We start from the raw sequence: 22,667 nt of genomic DNA on the forward strand, positions 1-22,667 counted from the left end.
TAGGAAGTGGTGAAATAAGGTCTAGATGGTTTTTAAATATTAGTGGGCTTTTTAGACTGTAAAAGAGACTTGAAATTGTTGGGGCTGTTTTGCAATTAAAATGATTTAAATCTAGAAACACGCTAAAATTACACATTGCTTTTCTAAAGCTCTGGTTTAATAATTTACACAGCGTCGGAGCCGAAAGTTGAAGTCTTTTAAAGAAACTAATAGCGATAGGAAACCGTAGGTGCACCTATAGCGCCACCTTCTGGTGCAGTTAGTGGCCTGCACCGATCGTTTCTTTATCTGTGCTAAGCGTACGGTGAGCATACACTCATAAAACAGTTTATCATCTGGGCTTTTTTTTTCAACAGGAGTGTGATCAAGTTCATATAGATGATGTTTCTTCTGATGATAATGGACAAGACCTAAGGTGAGATATAGTGTTTGTTTTTTTGTTTTTTTTCTTGAAAGATTGAATAAATTGAGCATTTACAGGAATACATTGTATTTATTTTTACTGTATTTTGGGTGTTTGCAGTACCTACAGTTTTGCAACTGATGGCTTCCATGCAGCTGCAAGTAGTGCAAACCTTTGTCTGCCAACAGGTGTAAGAGGAGGGGTTGACTGGATGAGGAAGCTGGCTTTCCGTTACAGAAGAGTAAAAGAGTTGTATAATACTTACAAGAACAACATAGGAGGTGAGTTTGTCAAAACCAATTTAGAGTGCTGATCAGGTTAAACTTCATGAAAATTCACTGATACCAAGGGAATGTGCCTTGGAAGCTATGGTGAACAGAAAGCGATGTGACTAGAGCATGGGCTGTTGAAAGCTGCTGACTGTAATGGCAGGAGAACCAGATATGGGGAAACCAGGCAGGGTTTCATTTAGCTTCCACAGAGCTCATTTTTCTCCTTCAGACCCAGCCTGGTTATACTCACCTTACTGATTTGTTGAGCCACTTACTCCACCTTAAATATGCTGTGATTTTAGGGAAGAGGTTGTATAGTTACCACATAAGAAATTGGTTGTGGCTGGCGTTTTCCATCATACATTTTCATAAACCTGTTGGTAACAACACACTGTCTGATAAACTCTTTGCTGGGTGTCTGCTAGTCTGTTTTCACCAGTGGATGCAAGAAAACTCTAGTAATGCTATGCCACTAGCCCCTTTTGTTGACCCTGTAGCTTACACAGTTAATTTTGTTAGCAAGAAATCCGAGAGCTTTCTTGTGAATGTTTTCATTCATGGACTCAGCCTTGTCTGTGCCAGCAGGCTTATAGGAAATCAAGCAGCAGAACTGAAAGAATCTGTTCTGGAGAGTCCTATGTGACTTGTAGAGACAGACAGCCCTCTTCTGAGGAGAGCAGTCAACTGACTCCCTCAAGAAGAGACTGTAAGAACAAGGAATACTTAATATTCTTCAAGTATTGCTATAGCCACATTTGGGAATAAAATGAGGCTAACCCAACTGGGAAGGAGTCCAGGTGAACACTCTACCATTCCCTAGGTTTTTTTCAACTCATCTGAAGTATTTTACAAAGGAACATGAAACTCAGAATGAAGCTCACCCTCATGATGTTCTTTTAGCCCTTCCTGCAGTCTCCTGTCAACAGGAAACAGTGCCATTATTATGTAAATCTGAAATACATGTGTTTTCTCATAGTATTTCAGAGTCTTTACTTGTCACTGGAATAAGCAGTAAGACCAAAGGCTGATAGTAGGTGATTTGCTTTCACTTGCTCTGCCTTGCCCTTCATTGGTGAGAAGAGTTTTTATATAATACCTGAAACATTCTTATCCACAAGTTCACTGGGCTTCCTTATACCTCCTAAGGCATCTAACATTCTAAAACTGCTGCATTTCATAGAACATCTAACACTAGTAGGAGCTTAAGTCCAAGAGGAAACACACTCAGAGGATCATTGCAAAGGCAAAGTACAGATGCACGGTGCATTGTAATAAGGTTTTTATTCTCTCCCACAAATACTGCTTCTGAAATGCATTCCGTCGCTGGCACAATGAAATGTTTGTTCATTCATCCTCTGCTTCCTAGCTTTTTTTAATAATCTTTTTATTACACATCTCTCTTTCTATTTCAATATAGCTGTTAGAAGGCAACAGAAGGCTTGATCAAACTAGGTATTTTTAGGTTGCCTCATTGCAGATTCTTGAGGACAGTCATCATCACTTCTCGGGAACACAGGGTGTGAAAGAGAAGGGGGTTACTAAAGGTCATGAAGCCTGCTTCCCTGCTTTTCCAGGACCAAATCTAAATTTAAAATAACTACATTCCAAAGAACATGTGTCTCAACATTCAATAGACTCTGGGTGTTTTTAAAAATCTGACAATTTATAGCCAAAAGGAAATTTTAAGGTGTTTTAAGGGACCAACTGAGATATGAGAACATTAGATGTACAGCTGTTGCAGGGCTATAAAAGGTGCTATGGTTACTGACTACAACAGGACATGAAGAGCAAGTCATCAGCAAACAAATGCATTTCCATGTGTGTAACCTGAGGTTCACCTATGTCCAGAGTTATAAGCAGGGCAGTATTAAACTGATGCAGATACTGCAAAGGCCAAGTTTATTCTGAAGTGTCTTCTTCTGTAAGTGTCTTTGCATATCATCCCAGTGGCATGGGTCTTCTTGTCCCTGCCTCTGATTATTAGAGAATAAGATGCATGTGAGGAGCTGCTTTAGAAGTATCTAAATAGAAAAAGAATAAACATAACAACCACCTCAGACTACTGCTTCTTAACTACAATACTCAATGGCATCCCTTGATACAATGAAGTACAAAAACCCAAATGCTTTACCAAGCCTTGAAGACAATAGAATTTCCCATTGATGATTTTTTTCAAGCTCTAGTGAAATTTAAAATGAAACTGTTGCTATAAAATCTATACATTCCAGCTAATACAGAATTTAATTTTGTTTGTTTTCTGTTCTTGCTTTTTCACATAAAAGGACTCCTGGGTCCCGCTAAAAGAGATGCATGGTTGCAATTAAGAGCAGAGATTGAAGCTCTAACAGACTCCTGGCTAACAAATGCACTTAAATCGTTATCAATTATCAGCACAAGGTATGTATTTGGGTCTACTCTAAAGAAGTTTCTAGTTTTGGACTTGTAATGGCTCTTTTTTGGACATTTTAAGTTACAATAAATCGGTGCCTTTAAAACACATCAGCTCTAATACAACTGTTTAATAGGACATAGGAAAAAATCCATGGAAAGTGATTTAATTTACAGCTTACTCAATTTTCAGTGAGTCAAACATTTAATAAAGTTAATATGTAGTATCCTTTAAAATAGGATAAATGGCCCTGCATACATTGAAAGGGTACTGTAGAAATTCTGAACCAGCCTGTAATTTATTAGCTTCTGGACAGCATCCTCTGAATTCCCTGTCTCCCTGTTCTGTCCTCCAATGTTTGTGGCTATTCATGGTGTTGCATAAATATTGTGTAGATCCCTGAATAAAAAAAGCATTTGCCCTCTGTCTTTCCAGACAAACCAGTAGGCTTAAGTGTATATCTAAGTTTTCAGGAGACCAAAAGTCTGTTTTAACTGAGGTGAAAGTCTGGGTTTCTATTAAGGAGACATAAAATACATTGTTCCTTTGAAACAGTAAAACTGTGAACACTGCTGCTAGTTATTCAGCCTTGCAATATGTATATTATTAGAAGTCCCCAAAAGAGCTGGTTTTAAACCATTATAAAAAACAAAGTTAAGCCATCTTGACTTCCAAACATGTCTGGGTAAAGACTCAGCATCAAGTGGAAAGAACAAACCTGAAAAGGTGAAAAATCTAGATGAAACCTAACAACTTTTGTAATGTGTTTAACTCTTGATTGTTTATTTAACAGTGTCTTAAACACTTCAAGAGGGGGGAAAAAAGGCAGGGGGGCAAATGCATGCAATCTATTGTGTTTAGCTCTGCATTTCTGGCTCAATTGCTGGTCTTCCAAAAGACATTTGGTAATGAAGGCTGTTTGAGCGTTCATGGATGAGCCTGGAAAACTTAGCAGTTTCTCAGGACTGTTAAAATCATTGTCTTTTGTCTTGTCTTTAAAAAGCTGTGCAGCTATAAAGCTTCAGAAGCTACTTATGAGGCTGCTGACATCATCTATGTGTTAGTTGTAGGAAATTGAGTTACATTACAGCAGAAATAGTAGCCTAAGGTCTTGCTTGGTGTTTGTGAAAGAACCAGGAAGGAAAAAAAAATCACACCTATTTGCTCTCAGCTGCATCTTCACACTGTCATGCTCATGTTTTAGCCTAAGCAGCCTGGCTCTTGGGTTTTCTGTTGTGCAACCACTAGCACAACTTCTCTATTCAAGTTTTTATCCTCCCCATTCGATTCTTGCTTAGCATTGCTATTCCTAACTCTCCCTTTTCTCAGAAATATTCTTACTCTTGAAACGTGTATAAAATGATGTCATTGTGCAGAAATGAGTATTGGCTGGTTGTGTCTCCTCAAGACAGGAGTAACAAATGATGCCTTCACTTCTCCTTACACGTTTATTTGTCTGGTGCCTACTATCAAGTAATTGTTAACATGAAAATTACGGTTTCAAAGCGTTAGAATGCCAATTTGTGGAGATAGTTGGTGATCTGAAAAGTCTGCATTTTAGTGAACCCATCCTCAAGGTCCTATTTTTTATGAAGAAGTGTGGAATATTTCCTACAAATCAGGCTTGTATATGTTTTAAAGGGTTTTGCCAAAAGCACTTAATTTTTCTGGAAGTCTTGATGCTGAGCAGCATTGCTGTGTGAGTGAAAAGTAAATGTTGAGGAATCCTGACTATGCTTTCCACAGCTTGTTCGCCTCATCAGCATTTGGGAAACGATTTTAAGGCATTTAAACTTTAACTGTTTTACTCTTTTTAGGAATAATTGTGTAAATGTGTTGGTAACAACAACCCAGCTTATCCCAGCACTTGCAAAAGTTCTGCTATACAGCTTAGGAGGAGCTTTTCCTATTGAAAATATTTACAGCGCAACAAAAATAGGTAAGAAATTTATTCTTTCATCCTTTCTAAGAGCACTGCCTTGCCAATATTTGTTTGCCAGTAATGGATGGATTCCAAGCCACTTCCCTGACACAGTGTCACAAGATTTAGGCACTGCATGTGTTTGTCAATAAATTTCAACTTCAGCTTATTTTCACTGATGCCCAAAGGAATAAAGGTCTCCATACTGATTAAAAGCATCAGAAACTCCTATGTATGGTGCAGAAAACATAAAATGTGTGGGGAAAAAAATGAAAAGTGTTTTGTGAAATCAAGTCTAAGCAGGACTTCTGTTAAAATAGACTCTGCTCTGACCTTCAGCTCCATGTAAGCTAGGCCACCACTTGACAAGCTTTTTCTGGAAGCACAGCACATCAGTGATGGTAATGATGACTGTCGCCAACAGAACCTGTGCTGATGGATGCCACAAAGCACTTGCCTATGCTGTTGATAACTCACTCTCTCCTGTGTATTACAGTCTGGAAAGTCATGGGGTTTGGAAATAGCATCCAACATTTCCTTGTAAAGCAAGACAAGTTGCAATTCCTGTGAAATGGTGCAGCCTACAATGACTGATAATTTTGGCACATTTTGTGATTTACCCATTATTAATTCAGGAATGTTTAGTATCTATACCTATGACACTTCATATAACATGAAATGTGACACTTTATTAACAAAAGCATTAGAATGTATTTCCTAAATGATATTCACAAGTGAAAAAACAATGCATACTGTAACAGTGTCAGGAAAAACTATTACCTCAGTCATCTTTTAATTAGCTGTAGATGTCTTCTAGACAGAAATGCCTCAAACACTTCATAAACTGAAGTCAAGGCACCAAGTGTCCCAAATACAACCTGATACTGAGCAGCCTCTGGAATTAATGTCATGTGTCACACAGCCTGTACACGTTGGATTCAGTCACTGAGACTGCACTCAGACCTAAGGAAGGAGCATTAATGGTGCTAACAGCACAGAAGGGGGTGGTGAAGTGAAGCACATCCCCCAGAGGCTCTGTCAAATTTATTCTGCACCAGGAATTCCTTCTGGGAATAGTATGGCCACTGTCAGGAGCACAGCAAATTCTACTGGGTACAAGATCTCTCTCTACTTTTTCATCTCAGTGATCTGTGCTCTGTGATGAGCAGAAAACTGTAACTGCAGCTGTTGCTTGCACACACTGAAATCTGGTTCTCACAATGCTTTTCCTAATCATAAGCCCTTTTTTGTGGGCCAGCCAAGAATAAACAAGAGCAGTAAACATCAGAGATGTAGAAATCAGGAGCTTGTGAGAAGAGACTAAAAATCTGGGATGTAAGACTGGGTAGACAATACCTGAAGGGAGTCTACAAGAAGGCTGGAAAGCGACAGTTAATGAAGGCCTGTAGTGATAGGATGAAGGGCAATGGTTTTCAATTAGACAAGAGCAGATTTAGGTTGGACTTCAGGAGGAAGTTCTATACCGTGAGGGGAGTGGAACACTGAAACAGGTTGCCCAGGGAGGTAGTTGAGGCCCCATCCCCAGAGATATTAAGGTCAGGCTTGACAAGGCACTGAGGTGCCTGATCTAATGGAGGATGTCCCTCCTTGCTTCACCACCTTTGGAGGTCCCTTGCAACCCAAGCCATTCTGTGATTTTGTGATTTTATTGTGGAAAGGGAAGAAATACTCTTTTTCTGTGTTGTTAGGAAGTATGACTATAGGTGATCATTTCTTTGCATGTGTAGGTCATGTTGGAGAGAAGTTTCCTAATGGTAAGGGTTAATTAAATGTGGAGATCACCTGTGGAGACAGTGAAATCATTGTATTAGGACAGTTTTAGGATCTATAGTAGAAGCATTTGTTGGCAAAACTGAACCTGGACAATGAGATGAGTCGATGACTGCACTTTCAATTCTTTTTATCGTTATTACTGTCTTAGCTTACTTGTTTCCATGTTTCTCCAAAAGAGCCAAATGCTTCATGAAGTTCTCACAGGAACCTGTTGTCTAATTTCACCTTGCTTGTCCATTGTTCTTAGAACAATTTTTTCCGCTGCTACATCACTTGTTGTGGAACACCTACCACAGAGGCAGTGGTTAGACTCAATAATCTTAAAGCTCTTTTTCCACCAACATGATTCTATAATTATTGAATTAAATGTTCTGCTTTCCTTGAAATATTACTGCAATAACAAGGAAATATTTGAATTCAGCTATTCATCCGCTGACCTATTCATTTTTACAGTGCTGCTAATTGTTTCATCTTCCTGACTTTCCTGTGACAATTGAGAAAGAGATTTCATTTTACGTGGAACAGCTTAGTTTTACTATGGGAATTAATTGCTTCTTGCCAGCTCTGGCTCTAAATCCCAAGGCTGGGAACTTTTCAAAAGCAGTAGTAACAATGTCTCGCCACTACAATAATCCCTTGTAGGGCTTTACCATAACTCACTTGATAGCTTGAATAAGTAGTGCATTGTTTTTTCAGGCAAAGAGAGCTGTTTTGAGCGTATAGTGTCCAGATTTGGCACTAACATAACTTATGTTGTGATTGGAGATGGCCGAGATGAGGAACATGCAGCTAATCAGGTAACTTCACTCTGAACTCTTATCTCATTTATCTTCCAGGAAAAGAAAGTTGCTTTGAACGAATAATGCAAAGGTTTGGCAGAAAAGTAGTATATGTTGTAATTGGGGATGGTGTAGAAGAAGAACAGGCAGCAAAAAAGGTAACCTGTCTCCTGAAATGTTGGTGTGATACATAGCTACTAATGCAAGCCTTTCTGTTTGCATTTCTGTCAGTGTTGCACAATGGCAGAATGACAAATAATTGTAGTCCCCAGATGCAAGGCCACAAGAGCATGACAAGTTAAAAAACTTAGAGTAAAATGAACCATTTGGATTCTAGCATTTGCCTCACTTTGGTTTGGAATGAAACAAAGTTGCAAAATTGTTTTTAGAAGAAATGACAAATGATTGGAAGGGAAAAAAAATCTGACTAACTTTTCATGCCAATTAAACAGAAGAGATATAAAGGGCTGTGGCACAAGGTTTGGGTGGTGGTTTTCTTTAAATGTTGAAATCAGGGAAGCTTCAAGAGAAGTGTTACCGAGAATGTGGAAAACCATAAAGAACTGTGCAAAGCTTTTGCTGAGATTGGTAAAGATCTGTAGTGTACTGAAGCAAATTCGATGAACAGATAATCTGCTTCGAGAAAGACACATCTGCCAAACAAAAAAGAACACAACATAGAGATTGTGCACCGAATCTGTGCCTAAAATGAACTGTATCTTTAGGAATACTCTGTTTTCTCATGAGAATCATTCAAGTCGCAGTTTCATCAGATAAGTTTTCGATGTGCAGAAACAGATCAAGTTATTCATTTGCACCATAGTTCCCAAGTATAACCTTGGAAGCGTGCAGAAACTGCAAATCTTTGCCTCATGGTGTCTACATGGGACAAGGAATGCAAATACCATGCTAGGAGTAGCAAAACCAAGCGCCCTGCTAGTTTTGTAGCGCGGAGGGAAACAAAACGAAAGTAACCAAAATGCTCATTCCAAATGGTTCCTTAATATAGGTACAATACTGGTGATGGGTCTTTCATAGTTTGTGCTAAACAAAGGTGGTTGGATTGCATACTTTCCAGTCTGGCATGCTTTTTTTTCTTAACATTGCCTATATTGCATGGATAGATAAAGAATCCAGAGAGATGGATGAATATAGCACATTATAAATAGATCTGAATACAACATGAAAATATGTGGCTGGGTTTTTTTTCCCCTGTTCCAAAGATTTGCTGGAGGAGAATGGTGCATATATCTACATCTCTCATAGACACTGATGCTTTTTGCAGTACAAATTATCTTTTCTTTTTTTTTTTTTTTTTTAAGCCAGAAATTTGTTATTTTCTTATCCAAAGAGATTTCTCTTTTTTCCCCCTAGATGGAGAAAAGTGTAATTCAATTCTGTTGAATTCAGAGTGTTGAATCTGAAGCCTCTTTTAATGAAAGTCTTACAGCCCTCTAAATGATCGTTGGTTATATGGAAAAGTCTAATAAGGGGGAGCAGAAAGGGATTTCCTCTTAATGCTCCTTCATAGGGGTTTGCATGCTAACAACAACCAAATAGCCCTTACTAAATAATGGGCTCTTTCCAAAGAAAATGTTAGGAAAGACTAATTATTTTCACTTCAGTTGAACTATTAAGCTCAGATCTATTTTGGTCTGATTTTTGTCAGTAACGTACTAGCAAAAATCAATCCAGACCTACAGTGGTGTAAAATAGGTGGTGGTAATCTGACTAGCCTCATGTGTCATATACTGGCCTGTCACACTGGTTCATCTTTCCTGACCTTTTCCCCCCTCTAACAAACGCAGCACAACATGCCTTTCTGGAGGATATCCAGTCATTCGGACCTCTTGGCTCTCCATCAAGCACTGGAACTAGAGTATTTGTAACTGTGTTCTAAAGCTGGCAATCCTTTATATATATATATATGTGTGTGTGTGTGTGTATATATATATACACATATATATATATATATTTCAAGTACACTGAATTTTTATGTGTGATTCAATGCCTCTTGGCTTTCCACATATGAATTGTCTTAAGAAAGGAAGAAATGTTTGGGATTAAAAATTCCAAACGGAAGAATTCAGATTGCTGAATGGAGTTAAAACATTAGTGCTACGTAAGGAAGCTCTAAGGTCTTATATATGCAACGTTTTTCAATGAATGAAAACTGTGGAGGTTGCTGGTACACACCAAGTGAGCCCTGACAGGAGTGAACAAAGGACTCGAACTGGCAAAGCACCAACACGCATTTTCCAGCCGACAAAGTGGTGTTCAACAACATTCCTCAAAATGGGATATATTCTCAGCACTGAGGTTTGAACCAGACTTTAGCCTACCTAACCCAGAAAATCTGAATTGGAATGCACTCAGACTGTATAATGACAATCCTGTCTAGACCTGTAATTTGTGTAAATTATTGGTGAAAATAATTTACTGTGACTTTATTAGCAGCTGATTTTGGAAGTGGATGCAATTTTTCTTTCTTTTTTTTTTTGTTGTTGTTTTTGGGGGTCTGGGGGGAGGAGGGAAGGGGAACAGGGGAGGGACAGGGTTATATAATATTGTCTCTTTTATAAGTTTGGCAAACGGAATGTGCATAATGATGTGTTGTGCCTTAAAGAAAAGACTGTGTTTGTGTGTTATAATGTAATTTTGGTTAAAAACTATGTAGATAAACAACAACAGCAACAACAACAACAAAATAAGAATAATAATCTTTGTGATAGTTTTTGACATGACCAAATTTGAAATTCACAGCAATCAAAGAGCAAGGCTGCACCAAAGCATTTCAGTATTTGTTGCAGTAAGAAAAAAAAAAAAAACACAACAAAATATAATAAAGGAAAGTTTGTGGTTTTCATTTGGATTCTGAATAATTCCACAGATTGTTTGAGGAAAGTTAAGAGGATGTTGGGAGGTTGATACCGGGGACCGCTGCCTTGAAAGCTAGAAAACATAAGTTTAACACCTTCAGCACCGTTTCTTGATTCTCCAACAAGAGCCATATTCATTAATTACTTAGTCCACAGAAAGCCATATAGTGAGTGCATCTGCTGTGTATAAAAGGGCAAATTTCTATTCAGCAGACAAAGTGTGCAGGTGGCATTACTTGAAGGTGAAAATACGGAATTAAGCACAGTGGGGAAATAAGCACAAGTTCGTTAGGAATGAAAAATGACTAAAGAACCCCTCACCAGTCAGATGCACAAATTATACTACCTTCAGCATATCCAGGATCAACACAAACTGCTGAAATTGCTGGCATAATACCATCAGCCATATCTGGTAAAGGTAACAGCATTTTGGTAGCTTTTTGATTCCGTACCACATCTGTGAGTCTCCTGGTGCGGGTCAACATGATTTTCCTGTCCCATTTTGGATTTCACAACTATATTACACGTTAACAACCCTAAATGTTTCTGAATGAAAAACTGCAATAGCATGTCAGACATCTGAGAAGCTAAGGAAGGGAATTTATGAAGAAATACTTAGAAAAACATTACCTTAATTTTCATCATATCTGTTAAAACTTACAGTCCATACAGTTTGCAAGTTTGGAACGTGCTACCTTTCAGCTTCGCAAAATGAACGAGACCCTCATTGCACACAGGGTCCCCAGTGCTCCACGTGCAGCTTGAGCACTCTGAATCATAGAATCAATAAGGTTGGAAAAGACCTCAAAGATCATCAAGTCCAACCTGTCACCCAAGACCTCATGACTACTAAACCATGGCACCAAGTGCCACGTCCAATCCCCTCTTGAACACCTCCAGGGACAGTGACTCCACCTGAAACAGCAGGAAGCGGTTAATCTCTCATGGCAGAGGATGGAAACTGCTTTTTGGCTTTTAACACTCTATGTGGAGACACCTGAGGTTGCCTGGGCTCTGACTGTGCAAAGAAGTGTGTGCGAGAGATATTAAATGCAAACTCTAGGATGCCTGCACAAAGCACAGTAGTCAGCCCTGAGGTGAAGATCTTCCCTGTCTGTGCTGTGAATCCACCATATGTCTTGTTACCAGGTAGTAACTTTGTTGATTTAAACTTTGTAGGTTATATGAAAGTTAGTTGGTAGGTGAAAGCCTGAAGCCACCGAAAGTCCAAGGCAAATAGCCTCTTTAAATGAATACAAGTGGAATCTCTTTACCATGTTGGAACAAGTCATCTCCCAACAAACTAATGACAATTTGTTGTCACTGGGAAGTTTAAAGCCATCACATGAGACTTGCCACATACGAAATAATTATACACTAGCTATTGGGTAATAGATTTATGTGTCCAAAAAACCCCAAAATATGCATAACTTCTTTATATTTACAGGGCATGTCTAGTCAAATTTAGCCTGGAAGTACATTTTTCCTAAAAAGCTGTAGTATCAGCCTTTTGTAGTTTTTCAGGTGCAAAAATTCTGCTGGAATAGGAACAGAGCCCTTCTCAGGTTCCAAAATCATAACATTGCAGGAGAATCTCAACATAAAACAAAACAAAAGCCAACAAAATAAACAAGGGAAAAAACGGCTTGGTGAACCATCTTCTTTTTCTTTTTTTGACAAGTCATAGTGTTATGTAAATGCATGAAGCAATATGATTTCTCAAGTTATTTGTTCAGCTTTTCAGTGTTCTTGTCCTAATCAGATGTAAGAACAAGCAGCAGCCCAGCAACAGCTGTCAATTCTTAGAAAACTCTTGCAGTGCCTTCACTCAGTTGCACTTAGCTCTCTGTGGCAGGTATGGTTTAGTTATTAATACTGGACTTTTAGAGAGGAGGTGGAGGCAAAAGGGGGGGGAGGTTTTCCAGAGCATGAACAAGTTCTGATTTTAACTTGGATTCGGTTAATAGCAGAAGTTAATCATAGAAATAAATCACCCACAGAAATGTGCACCCAAAGAAAATTCAAGGATTTCCCTCAAAAGGCTTTGCAGCACCAAAATTCTAAACCAGAATTTCATTTCAGAGCACAAATACTATCTGGCTAAGCAAAACTTATTATGCATCTTTAAATAAAAGTGTGTAAAAAGTATCCTTGAATGAAAGCCTACCTTGTAGATAGAAATTGCTGTGATATATTTTCCTGCATGAACAACACAGAGGAGAAAATAAGCAAGGCAGAGGCAGAGTCACACCAGGCTGTTCCAGATGGATCTGAATAGATTAGGATGAAGGCTGATCATTTTGACATGGAGTGGATTTTAATTCAGCAGCATATTAGTCAGAAATTGCCTTTCCTTCAGCCTCTCCTCAACAACCAAGATTGAGCACAATGTCATGCTGCAATTATTTTGGGCAAATGAAGCATAGAATATAATGCCTTTTGCTGATACTCTAACAGTTCACAATCAATACAGAACTCGAACATTCATTAGGCGTTTGAATAGTCAGCTTGCAGAATACAACTGCAGTGTGACCTCAGTCACAAGGTAGTACCTCACATAGATGGAACTCCATGCAATTCAGTTAATGTGTAAAAGAGGACAGGCAGAACTCAAAATGACACTTCTTTTTAGATGCCTCTGGAGACTGTGCACAAAGATACACGTGGCAGCCAACTCCCAGATCCGATTTAATTAGAATCCAGTGTGAGCAGCAGTGTTTACTTCTAAAGCAGATGCAGCACATGTTCCAGAGTAAGCGCTGACAAGAGAGATGAGGGCAAATCAAAACCCTGTATGCAAGCACATTTCGTCTCGGGGCAGGGGAAATCCTGCAACCAATTGGAATTGCAGACTTTATGGAGAAGATGGACATGGCTTATGATAGGAAGACTAGTTTGTAGCTGTGAGGTTGTATGCAGATCGAGGGGTTTGGTTCAAAAGTCATCTCTGCTTTACAGGATTGACACCGGGCATATGCTCTAAATGAATATGGTATTTAGAATCTCTGAAGAGGAGCTGAAGTGGCATGAGCCAAAATCCCAGAAACAGCAGCAATTTGGAGATGTAATTGAAACCAAGGGTCTCTGTCATGTATTAGCAGGCTATAGTTTATTAGGGCCTACATAATTTAAGAAAATGTAAATTAAAATTAAAAGCTTGTAAAATTATGTACATTGTTACTATTTCTCAATAAATACACCTGGAAATGTCATTTTCTGCACTATACTGTGTTGTAAGATGCTTGGTTTGTGTTGTAAACTCTCCATACACAATGTCTCTTACAGGAACTGAGAGTGATCTTTGAGTCTCTCTAAGTATTCCTGTGCTGCCTTTGTGGATCATTCCTGGAGCAGCCCTGGGCCCATGCTCACCTGTGTACTGTTTGCAGGGTTCAGCCTCTAGAGGGAAGCTCAGAGACACAGAATCACAGAATCACCAAGGCTGGAAGAGACCGCAAAGATCATCAAGTCCAACCTGTCACCTCAGTCCCCATGACTAAACCATGGCACCAAGTGCCACATCCAGTCCCCTCTCAAACACCTAGCAGCTCCTGCTCTGCACCCAGGTTTCCTCACCAAGAACATTAGGTGCCTTGCTCCAGATGCAGTTAGTGATAAATAACACCTTTGTTGCAGTATCTTTGGGGTAAAATATAGATCAAATCAATTTCATGGTCTACACACATAGTCATTTAAATTCCTTTACCAATTCATTTACTAATCTTATGGGCATGGGTTGTTCAGGAGATGGACTGAGCTACTGAAGGGAAGCAGCCTTTTGAGTCAAAGCTGAGAAAATCTGTAAATCATAGAACCATAGAACTGTCAGGGCTGGAAGGAACCTCAAGGATCATCTAGTTCAAACCCCCCTGCCATGGACAGGAAGACCTCATGCTAGATCAGGTTGTTCAGAGCCACATCCAGCCTGGCCTTAAAAACTTCCAGGGATGAGGCTTCTACCACTTCCCTGGACAGTGTCTCACCACCCTCATGGTGAAGCGCTTCTTCCTAACATCCAATCTGAATCTACCCATTTCTAGCTTTGTTCCATTCCCCCTCATCCTATCACAACATCCTAAAAAAACATCCTAAAAAGTCCCTCACCAGTTTTCTTGTAGGCCTCCTTAAGATGTTGGAAGGCCACAATAAGGTCTCCTCAGAGCCTTCTCCTCTCCAGACTGAACAGCCCCAACTCTCTCAGTCTGACTCCATAGGAGAGTCAGACAGTCAGTCATCCAGCTCCCCTGGCACAGCTTGAGACTGTGTCCTCTTGTTCTGTTGGTGGTTGCCTAGGAGAAGAGACCAAAGTGAGAAACAAATGAAATGCTGGAAAATTTCACAAATTTATTTTTAGGTGGACAAGCAAAGAAAATCCTTTGTTGCACAAAACACCATTTCTCAGATTTGTCAGATGAATTAGTCATCAAAACATCCATCTAAACATGGGTTATTAGAAATTCACATATGCAGTTCAGTAAAGATGAAGCAAGAGAGCAGGGAAGCATCAGGGACAGGGTTCAGAATCATAGAATCAGAGAATCGATAAGGTTGAAAAAGACCTCAAAGATCATCAAGTCCAACCTGTCACCCAAGACCTCATGACTAGTAAACCATGGCACCAAGTGCCACATCCAATCCCCTCTTGAACACCTCCAGGGACAGTGACTCCACCACTCCACTGGGCAGCTCATTCCAATGGCTAACAGCTCTCTCTGTGAAGAACTTTCTCCTCACCTCGAATTTAAACTTCCTCTGGCACAGCTTGAGACTGTGTCCTCTTGTTCTGGTGCTGGTTGCCTGGGAGAAGAGACCAACCCCCTCCTGGCTACAACCACCCTTCAGGTAGTTGTAGACAGCAATAAGGTCTCCCCTGATCAAATCAAGGAGTTGGGAATGGAGGTTAATTAGACTTCCATTTTTCTGCTGTGCTCTCAGTGTCTGGGAGAGCCAAGTGCTGCAGAGGAGCAGCAAATAGAAAGTGTTTAGTATTTCCTAGGCTACTATACAAGCTACTTTGCCCTTCATCAGGATGCACATACCAGAGCTGTTTGAAAGATATTAGAAACTGTTGACTCATTGAAACCAAAATGTGGTTTGGGACTGCACACACCATCAATGATGAATGGAACATTCCTAGTCCTGTTTAGAGGAAGAGTGAATCAGGAACCTACCAGTTCTGCCAGGAAAAGAAAAAACAAAACACAAAACGTCTGAGCCATTGCAGGTGTCTGGTGACTATGGCTCTCAGACAGCATATCAAGCCCCTGTTCATTGCTTTCTGTTTTTCTGGGTTAGATTCTTGGTTTCTGGCTGACTCAGAAAGGTCCTAGTTTGATCCAGTATTGAAGAGGAATGTCTCTGAACCTGGAGGAAAAATCAATGAGGGCAGAAGGTAAGAGAAGAAGTGAAAAAAATAATCTCCCTCCTTACCCAAAATTAAAACCACTGTGGCCATTGTGAAGGGTTCTGAAACAAATAACTCTTCCTGGAAAGGGTTAAGCAAGTTAGAAGCTGCGATTAGTTGTCAGTTGGCTGTAGGGTAAGGGGGGACAGATAAGACATGGGAAAAGACCACGAACCATGAAGGGCATTTTCCTTGGAGAGTGTGTGTGGATTTCTCCTAGTTTACAGCAGAGTCTCACTTATTCATGGTCTGAGCACCCACCCCATTCAGCTCCCCCATCCAACTGTCTCACCAACTCTGATCTATGGATTTTTGCAGGCTGATCGCTTTACTTCCTTGTTTCCTCTCTGGTTTTACAACCTTCTCACTGCACCTGCAGCCCTTTGCTGCCTGTGAATTTGCTAGGGTCCCAAATAGCCTTCCAAAGCACAGCAGCTCCTTACAGCTTTTGCAGGAAAAAGAAAAATGATTTATTGAAATAATTTCTTGCCAAAGAAAATATACATCTAATCACTGCATTGGGTAGTGGCAAACAAGAAGGCAACAGCAGTTTTGTCTTCGCATTCCCATTCCCGGTTTCACTCCATCACTGCCAACTCCTTTATGTCCCTCCAAGCAGCACAAGCAGGATGTGGCAGGATGGCAGCTGCAGTCAGTGGTTTCTCTCTGCTTCTCCTTCTTTCTCACAGTGTTCCTCTGCTCCAGTGGGAATTCCTTCACAAAATGTCCATCTGCTGTGGCATAGGATCTTCTGTGGGATGGAGTATATCTGCTCCACCATTTGTCACCTTCCACTCAAGCTGTGCTGGGGGAGGTTTAGGCTGGATGTTAGGAAGAAGTTCTTCACAGAAAGAGTGATTGCCCATTGGAATGGGCTGCCCAGGGAGGTGGTGGAGTCACCATCATTGGCGGTGTTTAGGAAGAGACTTGATGGGGTGCTTGGTGCCATGGTTTAGTTGATTAGATAGTGTTGGATGATAGGTTGGACTCAATGATCTCAAAGGTCTCTTCCAACCTGGTTAATTCTATTCTATTCTATTCTATTCTATTCTATTCTATTCTATTCTATTCTATTCTATTCTATTCTATTCTATTCTATTCTATTCTATTCCATTCTTCTTGGTCTTCCCCCTGATGCTTCTAACTCTTTTTGTTCCCTCCTCCTCTGCCTGTGTTGTGTTTTCTGCCATTTTTTGCACATGCTTTCTGAGGTGCCACCATCTTGACTGTGGGGCTCAGACATATGCTGTGGTGGGTCCATTAGAGCCAACTGGAACCAACTGCATCTGTCTTGGGACAGCCCTGGACTCTTCTCACAGAGGCTGCCATGTAGTGCCCCTGCCAGCATCTGGCTATTCACACCCAAAATGGGGTTGGAGGGGAGGTGTATCTCATAAATTCCTAATACAATGTCAAATATTTAGTTCTACATTGTTTCCATTAATGGTGAGAGCCTCTTGGAAGAGGACAAGTCTTAGAAAGAGAAAACACATGACCCAATCACAGGCAGAAGAGCAGAGGGAGATACAGGGTTTTTTCCTGCTGCTCAGATTACTCGGAACCTATGACAGGTCCTACCACATCTTACACCTGATGTTGGAAGGCTTCCAGGCTAGCTATCAACAGGTCAGACTCGTGATCTATGGCTGACACAGGAATGGCCATACCTTTTTGCCTTCAGCACACAGAATCATTGAATTGTTAGGGTTGGAAGGGACCTCAAGGATTATCTAGTTCCAACCCCCCTGCCATGGACAGGAACACCTCACATTAGATCAGGTTGCTTAGAGCCACATCCAGCCTGGCCTTAAAACCCTCCAGGGATGGGGCTTCTACCACCTCCCTGGGCAACCTGTTCCAATGCCTCACCACCCTCATGGTGAAGAACATTAAACAGAATAGAATAGAATAGAATAGGAATAGAATAGAATAGAATAGAGCAGGTTGGAAGAGACCTTCAAGATCATCATGTCCAACCTATCATCCAACACCACCTAATCAACTAAACCATGGAACCAAGCATCCTGTCAAGCCTTGCCCTGAGCACACCCAGTGACGGCAACCCCACCACCTCCTCGGGCAGCCCATTCCAATGGGCAATCACTCTCTCTGTATAAAACCTCCTAACCTCCAACCTAAACCTCCCCTGGTGCAGCCTGAGACTGTGTCCTCTTGTTCTGGTACTGGTTGCCTGCATGCATGCCTCATGCCCACATGCCCCATTCTGTCTCTATCCCCTACCTCAGCCTCACTCACAGCCTCTGCACCACCTCCAGAGTCACCTTCACACCCTGCACCACCTCCAGGATCTGAGTGTTTAACAGACAAGTCAGAAGGCCATTTGAAACATGCCACCTGAGTGCGTAAGAGCCACTCCAGCCGTTTTGCAACTGAGCTGTTCGGTTTTAGCAAGCCATGAAGGTGTGGCAATTAGCAGCCACGTGATGTCTGTCACATATGGACAGTTACATAAATTAATTCTCCAGGATACAGTTAGCTTTTATGGTGAAACCATAGTAACAATCAGCTGCTGTTGATTTCATTCATTGCCATTGCAATCCACTAATGGAGTAAAAAGAATTGTTTTATTCAGCTCTGTGTGTATATATATACTTTTTTTTTCCTCTTAGAGCAAAGAGGTTTTTTTGGTAGGAACAGGCAGTAGTGAGCAGAGATTGAAATGGATATCCTTTGAATGTGGGTTTTAATAACATGCAAATACTTGCTTGTGGTCATGGAGAGTGCTGCCCCAGTGATGACAAATGCATGCATATTGCTCTGCCAGACTTGCTTCAGCATAAAAGCTGTTGCTTCTGGTGGCAGGATCATTCCTGGCCCTGCGTGGCTCTTTCCTCGGTGTGTCCCTCAGACAGTCCTCATCTGTCAGCTGCAGGATGCGCTTTGCATAGGAAAAGTTTCAGGCATGACTGGAGGTGCTGGTCAAGCTGCCAGCTTAGTCTCTCCATACACAACTCCTTTCTGCTGACAGCAACAATGAAATGGCTTTTTATTCCTCTTGTAGTGTCCCAGGCTACATCCATCCTTGATGGGGGCTGAAAAGGACCCAGGTGGACAAAAGAAACCTGATCCAGGTGGGCAGAGAGAGAGAGTTGGTTTTCCCCCTCCCAGGAGGAGGGGTCCCCTGGGTCAAAGGTGGTCTATTCCACTACCCCTTCCTGTCCAGCAAGCCTATTTGCATGGTTCTGTTCTCTCTCTTTCCCCCTGCACATCACCTGCTGGACAGACCTCTCTGCTGCCCCCCTGTTTCCTGCATCAAGCAGGTGACCAGGGCCTGCATCCATGCTGCATCCACATCTTTAGAGGACTGTGTCCACTTACATCAAGGGAATCCAATACCAGCTGGGCCTGGGTTTGTGTATTTTCCTATTTACCCCTTTCCTTATATCATAGCCTTCCCTGTTACTGATATATATCTATATATATAGAGAGAGAGATATAGATATATATTGATATATTTTGATATATATATAGTTTAAAAATTATATTTTTTACTTCCAAACCAATTCCAGATCATCTTCTTTCATGATTTTATCTCTCCTTTCTTCTGCCTAATTTGCTTTACCTTACCAGGAAAAGGGAGAGAGGAAGGGAATCCAAATCTGGTTCCATTTGGGCTTTCAGACTCTGGCTAAAGCTCAAACCATCACATTTAATCACAGGGTATAGGAGCTGCTAGTGTAGCCCAACATGTCCCATCTTTACTCAGAGGCTCTGCTCAGGGAGGGCAAGATCTTCACTGGCTGTCCCTGTCACCCTTTCCAGCATGCACAGGAGCAGCTCTCCAGCTGGAGCAAAGCATCTCTGTGGTGGGGAGGTTTGGTATCATGGGAAGCCTCTGCCTGTATCTCACCAGCAATATCTTATGAGCATATAATGCTATCTTTACAAGAGTGCATCAGCTTCAAATGCTACCTTGCTTACATAGAAAGCTTTTAGTTTAATTTGGGTTTATGGTATGAACTGTGACTTGAGTATGTGTTAAAGTTCTACAGTGAGTGCAAAGGGGTAATTACAGAAACTCTTAATGACATCAGTGCCTCATGGCCACTCATACTTGAAGCAAAACAAAAGACAGAGAAGAAATATGGGAGAGGGAGGAGAATGCAGCTAAGTGTCAGGGGCTGTTCAGCTCAAACAATGATTTATGAAAAGAAATCCTATTCTCAACAGTCACCACTGGCCACTGGCGCATGGCAGCTGATTGAGGTAAGGTAATTAGCAAGCCCCAACTTCTCCTGTTATGCACTGGGAATTAAAACAAGGGTTTTATCACAAGCTCTGAATAGACTTGCTGAAGAAGTTATTCAATAGTGGACTGCCTGGTGACCAAAACACAGGCTGCGTAGCCACCCAACCTTAATGGCCAGTTGAGAAAGGAAAGCGTAGAACATGTCCAGGTCCCTTCTGAAGGTTGAGTGCTTACCCCACTCACCTAGCCTCTCACCTTGCCTACCACAAGCTCATTTGCCACCATTATGGTGGGAAAAGAGCAATGGCCTGGGAAGCATCATTCCCTAGGAGGCAAGGAGTGTAGCTCCCTGTGCCTTACAGATTTTCTGAGTTGTTTTAACATAATCTTTAGGCTGTTAGTTCTCAGAGGCACAGAAGACCTAGGTGGGAGGAACCTATTCACAGAGAAAAAAAAACAACTCCTCATTTGGGCCCTTGGGAAGTCAAAGAACTGGTTGGCCCAAAGGGTATCCAAACACTTGCTAGTGATTTTACTTTTTTAGTTTACCTAAATGCTCACAGTGAGTTTTCTTCCCTGGTTAAACTGCAGTTCCTTGAAAGCAGTTTATTTAGAATGGAAAAGCTGACTCAACCTTCACTCTAATAACCAGGAAAGAACAACAGTAACATGAAACAATAAATCATTCCTCTGACAGTAAGTAACAAGGCACTTGCTTAGACATATATCTGGCCTTTTACAGGGCAGTAATTTTATGGCTGAAAAGCCTTTTCTTTTTTTTCCCCCAATATCCATGTCCGGGAAGAAATTGCCATGCCCTGGCCAAAGCTGCCTCGTTTAGCAGATGGTAACATTGTACATAATTAATGCATTTGCTTTCATTCTTAAAAACTAGTAAATGCAGCTTATATGAATTTCTTCCTGAAAGCTAAATTTATTAGTTACAAAACATAAAGACTGTGCCAACTGTTTCAAGGGGATTATGTCCTGTATTTCCCTCCATTTCTAACTCTTTTCCACTAATATCCCTGCCTGGTGGATGTGGGGAAGGCTGTGGATGTAGTCTACCTGGACTTCAGCAAGGCCTTTGATACTGTCCCCCACAGCAAACTCCTGGCCAAGCTGTCAGCTCGTGGCTTGGACAGCAGCACACTGCATTGGGTTGGGAACTGGCTGGAGGGCCGAGCCCAGAGATTAGTGGTGAATGGTGCCACATCCAGCTGGCGGCCAGTCACCAGTGGTGGCCCCCAGGGATCAGTGCCGGGGCCTGTGCTCTTTAATATCGTCATTGATGATCTGGATGAGGGGATTGAGTCAGTCATCAGTAAATTTGCAGATGACACCAAGCTGGGAGCAGATGTTGATCAGTTAGAAGGTAGAAGAGCTCTCCAGAGGGATCTTGATTGGCTGGACAGAGTCCAACATGATGACATTCAATAAGTCCAAGGGCTGGGTGCTGCACTTTGGCCACAACAACCCCATGTAGCACTACAGGCTGGAGACACAGTGGCTGGAGAGCTGTCAAACAGAAAGGGACCTGAGGTTACTTATTGACAGCTGGCTGAACATAAGCCAGCAGTGTGCCCAGGTGGCCAAGAAGGCCAATGGCATCCTAGCCTGCATCAAGAATAGTGTGGCCAGCAGGAGCAGGGAAATCATTGTGCCCCTGTACTCAGCACTGGTTAGACCACACCTTGAGTACTGTGTCCAGTTCTGGGCCCCTCAATTTAAGAAGGACATTGAGACTGTTGGACATGTCCAGAGAAGGGCAACGAGGCTGGTGAGAGGCCTTGAGCACAAGCCCTACGAGGAGAGGCTGAGGGAGCTGGGATTGTTTAGCCTGGAGGAGGCTCAGGGCAGACCTTATTGCTCTTTCACGTAGTTACCTGAAGGGAGGTTGTAGCCAGGTGGGGGTTAGTCTCCTCTCCCAGGCAACCAGCCCCAAAACAAGAGGAGACCTTGTTAATTCTATGATTCTATGATTCTAATATCACCTGAGTGACTCGTCTGCTTTCTTTAAGAAACTTCAGAGTGGATGACAGCTTTCTCCTGTCCCTTTTACTCCTCCATTTATGTTCATGGTTTCTGTTCTTTGCCTCCATTTAAAAGAGCAGAAAAGCTGCCACTTATTTGCTGAAAATGACTTTAAATTCATCATCTCTCCTAGACCTAATAAAGTGACATGTTTACAATGTTAAAGGAAATCAGGTGTTTCAATGTTAAATGAAAAAAACCCAAATTTATGTGGTGTTATAATAATGCTGTTTGCCTGGCCTTTCTCAGTTTATTCATCATACAGCAAACTCCACACAAGATGCTGTGGAGTCTGTGTGCTGGAATGCCATGCAATAATAAGCCCAAGTTCACCATAAATAACGTATCACAGTGGCCTCCCCCATTGCTGCTGGCAGCCTTGGCAGTGAGGCACACGCAGGGAAAGAGTCAAGCCCCAGGCATGTAGCAGCAAGGATGGAGCAGAGGAAAACTGCTGGCAGGTGAGTACTGTTGCTACAGAACCCTTGGGTTGCTCAGGCAAATCCCATTCATGCTACCAGTCCCATTGGACACACTGCTGATTCCTTTCATGCTGCTCATCCCACTGCAAAGAGCTGGAAG

At 41.5% G+C, this 22,667-nt stretch overlaps 1 protein-coding gene across 19 annotated transcripts in view; it reads left to right on the plus strand.

Annotated features, from left to right (window-relative positions):
• The window catches only part of EYA4 (EYA transcriptional coactivator and phosphatase 4), a 161,948-nt gene extending 151,897 nt beyond the window's left edge, over window positions 1–10,051 (plus strand). For 12 of the 19 annotated variants that reach the window (XM_054162595.1, XM_054162602.1, XM_054162605.1 and 9 more), the window contains 6 exons: window positions 357–415; window positions 524–684; window positions 2,958–3,072; window positions 4,882–5,003; window positions 7,616–7,716; window positions 9,367–10,051. In XM_054162595.1, the coding sequence (XP_054018570.1) occupies window positions 357–415; window positions 524–684; window positions 2,958–3,072; window positions 4,882–5,003; window positions 7,616–7,716; window positions 9,367–9,447 (639 nt within the window). In that variant the 3' untranslated portion in view covers window positions 9,448–10,051. Of the gene's footprint in view, window positions 1–356; window positions 416–523; window positions 685–2,957; window positions 3,073–4,881; window positions 5,004–7,475; window positions 7,577–7,615; window positions 7,717–9,366 lie in introns of all 19 variants that reach the window. The other 7 variants (XM_054162596.1, XM_054162601.1, XM_054162612.1 and 4 more) reach the window with 2 other exon arrangements.
• The last annotated feature ends 12,616 nt before the right edge of the window (window positions 10,052–22,667 follow it).

The sequence above is a fragment of the Dryobates pubescens genome, chromosome 6 (genome assembly GCF_014839835.1).
Source record: "Dryobates pubescens isolate bDryPub1 chromosome 6, bDryPub1.pri, whole genome shotgun sequence".
NCBI lineage: Eukaryota > Metazoa > Chordata > Aves > Piciformes > Picidae > Dryobates > Dryobates pubescens.